A 10,896-nucleotide genomic window follows, 5' to 3' on the forward strand; every position below is an offset into this window, starting at 1 on the left:
TATTTACAAATTATAAATGAATGAACATAAATAAATATATATATATATTATATACATATATATATGTACAAACATGTAAATATATACATGTTTTTATATATACATTATTTATTTTATTTTTTTAATATATATATATTCATGTAATAATAATACTAAAAATTCAAATAATAAAACAAAAAAAATAAAATAAAGATAAATATTATATATATATATATATATACAGGTTTAAAAAATTTATTCATTAAAATTATAATTTATACATATGTGTAACATATATTTTATATATACATATATATTTTTATTTATTCACTTATTTTTCTATATAAAATTTGATTCAGAATATATATTGTTTTAATCTACATATATTATGAGGAACCACAAATATGTATATACCTATTTAATTAAGATTTATAAAAATATTAATTCTGAAATGATATATATAAAAAAAATACATATTTTATAAATACAAAAGTTCTCAAAATAAAAAAAAATGCTTTATATCCCATATGTATTATATATATATGTATATACAAATTTCCATTGTGTTTTTTTTTTTTTTGGTCCTTTTCCAATATATAACACATTTAATTTTTCTTCAAAACTATTTTATTCTATATGAATACATTAATTACAAATAGAAAAAAAAAAAAACTATATAGAGATATATATGGAAAATAAAAAATATTTAATTATTTTTATATTAATAAAAATATGTATAATTCATTATATATGTAATATTTACATTTTATATATAAAATAAATAATATTTATATTTTAACAAATTCATTAAAAGTTAATATATATATATACAATCATTTTAAATTGTGCTACTTTTTATATTACTTATAGGCAATAATAAAAAAAAAATAAAAACAAAATTTTCAATTTTTTAATAATGATATATTATGCCTTTAAAAAAAATAAAATAAAAAATATTATATATATGAAAATGGTGTAAGTGAAAAATTGTATAAATGAATATTTTTATATCACTTATATGTATTTTTCTTAACAATAAAGAAAAAAAATAGTATATATATATATATATATATATAATATATGGATGCAATAATAATATACATATATAATATATATATATATATATATATATATATAATACAATACAATGTCATTCTATTTAAAACCAAAATAAGTGTGAATAATATATTTTAAAAATATTTATAATATTACATATATTAATATAGACTTATTACAGATATATTATTATATAAAATATTTTCAAAAAATATAATCATATAATAAGGCATTAAAATAATAACTAAATTTAATATATGTAATTTTGAAGATATTTTATGGTTTCTATAAATATTATAATATATATAATTATATATATATTATATTAAGAGAAATATATAATTACATAAAATATATGCATGGGCTTATTTTTATATATTTTATATGATAAAAAAAAAATATATATATATAAAAATATAAAATAAATTAAAATAAATATATATTATATATAAATATCTCTATTTTTCTCTTTTTTATTTTCAACCCAATAATTTTTTTTTTTTATTATTATTGATTGAGAAACAAAACATATGTAAAAAATACTATGAAAGAATAATATATATCTATAAATTATGATTTATATATATTATATTTGGTTATTTTAATTTTTTGGTTCAGTTTTTTTTTTTTTTTTTAATAATTTATAATATATATAATATATATTATTAATATAATATTAGATATATTTTTTTTCTGATGTTGTAGTCCAATTATATGAATTATTTATATAAATAATATATATATATATATATATGAAGAATAAAATGTTCTATACAATTTTATGATATATAAAAATATTATAATATAATAATTAATAGGCTATATAAAAGAACAAAAATGAATGAATTATATTATTATATTGTATCATTTTTATATAATATTTATTTTATAAATATCTAATTTTTTTTTATATGTATTTTTATTTATTATCATATAACAAAGAATTTTATTATTATATGACATACAAAGTATTAAAAAAAAAATAAACAAAACAAAGGAAAAGAGAACAAAAGAAAAAGTTTCCTATATATTTTATATTCGTTCTATGTATATTATATATATATATATATATATTTTTCTTTTATTTATATAATAATAAAATAAATTTCTGGTTAATCTTGAAAAAATATACAGATATAAATTTATAACACTTTTAATATTAAATATTTTCTACATATTATTATTTTTATAAAATTTTCTTATAAGTAATAAAACATTTTAAAGAAAATAAAATAAAGTGAAATAGAATGGTATTATTTTTTTTTAATCTGTAAAATAATTTATATTAATAAAAAGAAATTATATAATTTTTTATACAAATAAAAAAAGAAAATAATAAAATAAATAAGTAATTTAAGACATGATATATAATATTGAAATGTTTTTTTTTTTTTTCATTCTTTTTTCAATAGTATTATTTTATGTTCCATATCAAAAAAAAAAAATATATATATATATTATATATATGTACTAAAAAATGGTTAATTTGTGGTATCTCCTTTGCTTTCATAATATTTTTCTTTTCTTATGATATAATTCTTTTTACGTTTATTTCCATCATCATGTATACAAATTAATATAAGTATTTATATAAAAATATTATGTCTCTTGATATAAGTATCTACAAAAATATATAAGTGATATTATATATAAAATTTCTTTATATTTAATATATAACCATAAAATTTTTTATCAAAATAATATTTTTATATAACCTTTTACTAATTTTTCAATATATCTTATTGTATGGGGATATATACTATTTCTATTTGAAGCATAAATATCTTTTAAATAATTCATAGATGTCTGAAAAAAAGAAAGAAGGATGCAAAATATTCAAATATTAATCATGATGTCCTTACATGTAAATAAATAAATATATATATATATATATGTATGTATTTATTTATAGTGTCTATAATTATTAATTTTTTTTTTCTTCTATACTTCGAAAGATTGTTTTTTTAATTCTTCATTAGATGAAAACCAATAAAAATTTAGCTATCCAAAAGGATAAATATATAATTGTATATATATATATATATTTATTTATTTAACAAAATAAACAATGTATAATATGGCCCCATAAATTTTATAATAATATTAAAAATTGTGTTAACAAGAAAAATATATATATATATATTACCACATCCTTGGATATTTCGAAAAATGCATGATTTTCTGAAAAGACGTTTTGTATCATATTCTCAAAAATATTATTGTATATGGCGATATAATTAAATAATTTCATATCTTCTATAGTAATTCAAATTTATTTAACATACATAAGTACATATATATATATATATATATATATATATATATATATATTATGTATTTTATTAAATGGTTATATGTAATTACTTTTATATATAATAAAGTTCTTTAATATATTCAAAGAAGTTGTTTCTTTCCATTTATCCTTGAATATGTAATAAAATAAAAAAAAATTTATTTTTCTTCTTATTTTTATTTTTATTTTTTTATGCTTTTAAATATGAATACTCACTTTTGTCATCAATATATTTAGGACAGCCGTATTAAATCTTTCGTTTAATATATTTATATTCTCATTTAATATATTGTGAAAATATTTCTTCATAATTTTATATTTGTAGAAGTTTCTAAAATATTCATCTAAAACATTTGAAGAAAAAAATACTTTATGTTCTTCTTCGCTCACTTGTCCATAAGTCTGAATATAACATATATATGTATGTAAATATATATGTTATATATTTACTTTTCTTTCTTTTTATATAATTTTTTATTTTTTTAAAAATTTTGTACCTCCATAAATAAATTACAATATTGCTCATCTTTATCTATTAATTGATGAGAGTATAAAAAGAATAAATATAATAGGTTCCTATAGAGAATATTAGAAAAATAGATGTTATCATATATATATATATATATATATATATATTATATTTTAATTATTTTTTCATTACTTATTTTTGGTTCTTTTTAACAATAAAGAACAAACTTGATATAATTGTTTTACTTCAATGCTGAATTCATTTTGTTTCTACGAATAGATGAATATCATTTTAATATATTTTCTATATGAATTATATAAAAAATTATGTATATTTTATAATTATGTGTATTCTTTAAATTTAATTACTTTATGTTCAGTTATCATAAATATCATATTTGAGCATATAACAAACAGAAATATGTCATAGTGTATATTTCTTAATTCTAGCAATTTAAGGAACAATCCTAAAGTGAAAGAAGCAAACACAATATTAATGTGTATAAATATAAATATATACATATATATATATTTTTTTTTTCTTACCAGATAAATAAACGATTTCATAATAGTTATCATGTTGACTAAGCATATTCAACACATTTAATGTAAGCAACCTGTCAAATTATATGTATATAAAATAAACGCATAAAAATAAATATATTAATAATTTTTTTTTTTTTTTTTTTATATATATATTTATAAAGACATTATATTACATGATGTTCTTTTTATTTGTATGCAATCCAATGAATATATAATAAAGATAAATATCTTTAACGTCTTTATTCTGTAGAGCAAAGATCATAATGTATTATAATATAAGTATTTATATATATATATATATAATATATCATGGAAATTATATACATATATTACATATATGAAAGAACTTGGGGAGTTATTTAAAAGAGTTGTTAAAAAAAGATAGAAGAAATCAAAAGACATCATATTTTTAATCATGTTCAAAATATTCATGAAATAATTTATATCGTTATTTATTATCATAATGATTAATTCACAAAAACATGATATATCTTTATTTTCATCGTAATGAATAAGAATAAGACTTCTTAATATAATATTACAAAGAATCTATAAAAAGATATAATATATATATATAATTATTTATTTATAAGTAAATCATAAAGAATAAGAACAAATTTTAATACATTTTAACGTTTATTATTACATATAATTTATTAAAATAATATTATCATAAAACGTTTTAAAATATAACTATTAATTACATCATTTGTTGTCATATCATTTATTCTTAGATAGCTCAGAAATTGTTTTATATACGTCATGATGAGATTAAAAATTTCCTTATCACATGAAGGGTTACTTAGGACTTAAAAAAGAAATATATATATATATATATATGAATATAAATGTTTGATATTCTATTGATTATTCTGGTGTATGAATAAATATTTATACCTGGATAAAATAATTTCCATATATGGAAAAATTCATAACCATTTAATGATATAATCATAGATATGTTTTCATTGAAAAGTTTTAAATCATCTAATATGCTCCTTATAAGTTCTAAAATATACATATATGTATATATATATATATATATATATATTTGTTATTTTTATTATTTTTTTTTGAAAAAATTTAATACCATATTCTTTTAAGGAACATATGATATAAAACTTTTCATATAAATTATTTATAACTTTTGAATTATTATATTCTTCATATTTAAAGGTTTTATAAAATTTATTCATCTTATAAATGGAAGTAATGAAATCTGATTTGTGAAACGTTTCACATTCATAGTCAGCTATATAATCATTCAATATGTTATATATAATATCAGTTATTTTCTCGTCTAAATTGAAATATATACAGAGAGAAAGAATAATATATATACATATATATATTAATATTTGTATACTTATTATATTATCTAGTATATACAATCTTTTAATTAACCTTGGGTAGATTTTCCAGGGACTTTTCTATTTTCCTGTTCATTAAAGAGCTTGACACTTCTTAATAATTATATTTGGAAAAGATATAATAATATGTATAATATTGTATAACAATTATTTTAATATTATGTATTTCTAAGGGATATTATATGGTTTAATTATATATATATATATATATATATATATGTATGTATGTATGTTTTTACTTCATTGTTAGGGTTTTTAAATTGTTTTTATCTTTGATAAAGGAATCAAGCTATAATTTATAAATATATATAATTAAAAAAAAAAAAAAAAATTATAATAAAATATCAAGTCAAAATATATTTATAATTTTCCACATGTGAACATATTTAATATTCAAACTATAACAACATTTTTATATTAATTAACATGTTAAATCTTAGACATGTTACTAAATATATAACATTACAGTTTTTATATCAGTATAATCAGGATAATCGCTATTATCATTTATTGTGATGATACTACAACTTTTTTCAATATCATTATATAGATAAGTTTCATTTTGATCATTTTTTTTATTCCTTTGCTTGTTCTTGTTTTCTTTTTCCTCTTTTTCTTTTTCTTTTTGAAGAGCAGCATTCTATTATAGTTGATATTATAAATATATAAATTATTAAAAAAAAAAAAAAAAAAAAAAAAAATATTTTTTTTTATGATATAATATATATATATATATATATATATATATATATATATATGTATTAAAAAAACAAATAATAAATACACATAAATATTTCCGTTCTCTATATAATCATTACATATTCTTCTTGTTTAACTAATTCATATGCACTCGTATGTTTTTTATCTTCGTCGATTATATCATGAATATTACTCTCCCTATAAATAGTACATATATAGGTATAAGATATATATATAATTATGATAATTTTTTTTTTTTTTTTAATATATACATATAGACATCTACCTAATTTTCTGAGTTATTGTAGGTCTAGCAAATGACGGAATATATTTTTTATTTTCTTCTTCATTTGTATAGATGCATTCATATTTTGCTTTATTTTCATTGAAATATTGGTATAATTGAATAAAGAGTTTAATAATTTCATCTAACACAAATAAAAAGTAAAAAGTAAGAATGATTTATATTTTAAGGTTATAAATATAACACTAAATAAAAAATATATAAAAATATATTATATATATATATTTTTATTTTACTCTTTTCAGAATTAATTATAGCTGTTTCGTCATATTGTACATTTAAATGTGTTAAAACTTTTTTTATGATTATCCAATTTTTTCTTTTTATTTCTTTACTGAAACCATTCTCTAAGCTATTCATATGAATGCTCTAAGAAAAAAAAAATGAGAACAATAAAGAATTTAACTATTATATCTTATATATCTTTTGTAATAGATTTATATATACATAGATAAATAAAAAAAAAAAATAATAATAAATAATAATATATAATATACCTGAGGCATATATATATTCAATATTTCAGCAATAATTATACCATTACTAGCACTTTTAATATTTCTAAGTGAATAGGATATATTTAAATGATGCAACCATTTAATAACTTCTCTTGGTACTAAAAGAAGCAAAACGAAAAAATAAAAAAGGTGTGCAATATGAATACATACATATATATATATATATACATGTAATATTATATAATTATTTAAAAAAAATATATTTGAATATATACTTACATTCCATTATATTCTTTTCTTCAATTAAAAACAATTTTTTTCAAAATAATTATATGTAGAATAATTAAAATGTGTGGAAATTTTATTTTATCTATTCTTTCTTTCTATTTGTAAAATATTTTTACATATTTTGTATTATACGTTGTACATAATAAAATATAAATAAGTTATTATAATATATATATATATATATATATTGTGTGAATATTTATAAAATATAGGATCAGATAAGGGTAAAAATATATAAATATGAATTTAAAATGTTTGTCTAAACATATATTAATATTACTAACTAAATAATTAAAGAAATTATATAATAATAATTATAATAATATATATAAATATTTTTATTTATATTATAACTTTAATTATTTTCTTTCATATATTTTACTGTAAAAATTAATTTATGTTATTATCAAAATTTTTTGTCTTCTATGTATTACACATAAAAGGGTAAAATCATAATATTAAAAGGAATTATGAGAATAAGCATAAATGGATTCTTTAAGTATATTTGAATAATTATTTAATTATTTATAAAAGGAAAATACATATATATGTATATATATATATATATATATATATATATATATATATATATATATATATATATTTATTTATTTATTTATAACATAATCCTTTTAATTTTCAAGAAAAGAAAAAAAAAATTCATCTTTTTATTCTTTTATATTATAGCTTATATATGATAAAATATTGTAATACACCATCTAATAATAATATAGAATCTACATAAACATAATAATTATATTATATAATAATTATAATTAATAGAGTACTAAATATATAAAGAATATATATATATATATATATATATATATATTTACAAATTTAAAGTTATGAATTGATAATTAAAAAAAAAAAAATATATATATAAATAAAAAAAAAATTATTATATGATTGAAATTAAAACATATATTTATAGTATATTGATTTAGAAAATATTAGATATTATTTATTATATGTTAATTCTTATGTTTATTTAGTTTTTGTGCAAGTATGTGTTTTTTGTGTAATCATGATAAGAAAGGAGGAATTGAAAATACTGCCATTGGAACATGGTCTAAGGGTATAAGTTTAATAATATGTTCATCGCTATTTTTACTACATTTTGTAAATGATGACGAATTAACCCTGTTAAACAAAAAATTAGCAGATGGTGAATATAAAATGATTTATTATTTGAGTATATATAATTTGATTGGTGCTTCTTGTTTAATATTTTTTTCTGTATTGGGTCATTTTGTATATAAATCTTGCTTACGTCCTATATATTTGGGATCTTTCATTGTGTCTTTATTTTTAATATCATCTGGTGTATATACAACATCAATTAGTAAAAATATATCATTAAAAATTATTGGCATAATGGATGCTTTAAAATATCATCCTGATTATATGTTATTAAATAAAATAAACAAATTGGATAGTATTGATATAAATGAATTATCATCTGATCCTCAAATAGTAGTAGTAAAATCTCAGAAACCTCCAGAATTACCTGATACAACTTTTTTCGATGCAACAAAAGTATTAGAAATGATAAAAGATAGACAAACATTCCTTGAAACAAAAAAAGAAATATTATACAAAAGTTTATCAAGAGAAGATTTGATGAAAATGTTTAAGGATATAAAAGTTTCTGATCAAACTATACATAAAGATTTAGTTCAAAATACTCTTTTAGATTTATATGAGAAAATAAAAAATATACGTCTTAATTTTGATATATATGATAAATTTTATAAATTTATGGAAACTAATTCATCTGCTTTTATAACAAACTCTGAAAAAATAAAAAATTTCACAGATAAATTTCAGAAAATATTTAATCAATATAATAAATCACTTTTTAACACTTTAAAATATGAATTAGTAAAACATGATGATGAAATTATTAAAATATATTTAGATTCAATAGATAAAATTAAGAAAGTAAAGGATACTAATAAAAATGCAAAATTAAATAAATATATAGATGATTTAAAAGAAAGAAATATACTTATTCTATCATCTGTTTTATTATTGATGTCTTTTATATATATCCATAAGGGTGCCACATTAACAACCAAAAGTTCGATGTCAATATCGTTAATGTAATGGAGAAAATATATATATATATATATATATATATGTATTTATACCTTTCAGAATAATTATAATATATTTGTCTACTTTTAATCAATCATGTACATACATTTATAACATATTATAATATATATATATATATATATATATATTTTCTTTTAGGTATGCTCCTTCTATGTCTTATTTGATTACCCTAGCGTGTATTTTCGTTTGTAGTGGAATATTTTTTTTCTCAATCATTGGTTTAGTGTTATATGTATTTAGCCTAATATTAATATTTTTTTTGATTTTCTCACAATGCTTTTGTGAAAGGCTTTTTAAACTGTTCATGGGATTTATATACACATTTTTATTTTTGTTTTCTTTATTGATTGCATATATATTAATTGAAGATTTTAATGAAGGCTCCAAAGTATATAATGAGTATAAAAAGAATGATTACAATGACTTTTATTGGGTTTTATTAAACAAAAGAACTTATGAATATTTCAAAAGTTTTGTTTTGTTTTCGTATGGACAAATGTTCTTAGTATGTATAGCTTTGTGTGCTTTTATGATTATATATTCTTTATATTGTATATTTTATACATTTCGTTCTATTTGTAATTCATCAGAGCAATTATCTAGTTCGTTTTAGCCTCAAATGTAATAAATAATTTGGTATAAATATAAATATATATATATATTTATTTATTCATTCATTTTGTTTTTATCTTAATATAATTTTATGATTTTCGATATTTTAACAAAAAGTTTATATTTCTTCATATTTTTAATTAATTATTAATATGATTTGTATTCCTTTTTTTTATTTTGTGTATGTATTATTTTCTTATTTTATTTTTTGTCTTTATTTTTATACTAGTAAATAAATTCTTACATTCTCCTACAACAAAATTTTATAAAAACTAAATGAACCATATGAACATTTAAATATTATTTTAAAAAAATAAATTTTATAATTCAAATATGTGAATTATACATATGTAAATAAATATATTATCAAAATATAAGAATAAAATAATAAGAAACCTACCTTTCAAATATTTATTAATGCCGTTTTATATTTTTTTGTTTTGATATATTACATTGCAGATGTGCGTAAAAGTGAATATTTAAATTTATAATAAAATTTTTAATTTTATTGAGTTATTTATGTGTATTAAAATTACTTTTTTTTTTTTTTTTTTTTTTTTTTTTTTTTTTTTAAAAAATTTATATTTTTTTTTTTTTTAAAAAAAAAAAAAAAAAAAAAAAAAAAAAAAAAAAAAAAAAAAAAAAAAAAAAAAAAAAAAAAAAAAAAAAAAAAAAAAAAAAAATAAATAATAATAATAATAT

The 10,896-nt window shown here is 15.8% G+C and overlaps 2 protein-coding genes across 2 annotated transcripts; one reads left to right on the top strand and one right to left on the bottom strand.

Annotated features, from left to right (window-relative positions):
• Positions 1-2,727: 2,727 nt before the first annotated feature.
• PGSY75_1462500 (hypothetical protein) lies at positions 2,728-7,459 on the bottom strand (the record flags this gene model as incomplete). Its single annotated transcript, XM_018788308.1, has 22 exons — positions 2,728-2,841; positions 2,983-3,036; positions 3,182-3,291; positions 3,400-3,457; positions 3,545-3,730; positions 3,826-3,904; positions 3,990-4,066; positions 4,166-4,263; positions 4,343-4,413; positions 4,516-4,586; positions 4,676-4,891; positions 5,047-5,150; positions 5,279-5,350; positions 5,433-5,642; positions 5,747-5,805; positions 5,952-6,001; positions 6,179-6,352; positions 6,531-6,609; positions 6,698-6,839; positions 6,952-7,084; positions 7,213-7,331; positions 7,453-7,459. 22 exons carry the CDS (start codon positions 7,457-7,459, stop codon positions 2,728-2,730), a joined length of 2,283 nt encoding a protein of 760 aa, XP_018639680.1.
• Positions 7,460-8,469: 1,010 nt separating this feature from the next.
• On the top strand, positions 8,470-10,195 carry PGSY75_1462600 (putative membrane protein; the record flags this gene model as incomplete). The annotated part of the gene is made up of 2 exons (XM_018788309.1): positions 8,470-9,566; positions 9,721-10,195. The coding sequence occupies 2 exons, from the start codon at positions 8,470-8,472 to the stop codon at positions 10,193-10,195; spliced, it is 1,572 nt and encodes a 523-aa protein (XP_018639681.1).
• Positions 10,196-10,896: the final 701 nt, after the last annotated feature.

This window comes from Plasmodium gaboni, chromosome 14 (genome assembly GCF_001602025.1).
Source record: "Plasmodium gaboni strain SY75 chromosome 14, whole genome shotgun sequence".
In the NCBI taxonomy this organism is placed as follows: Eukaryota; Apicomplexa; class Aconoidasida; order Haemosporida; family Plasmodiidae; genus Plasmodium; species Plasmodium gaboni.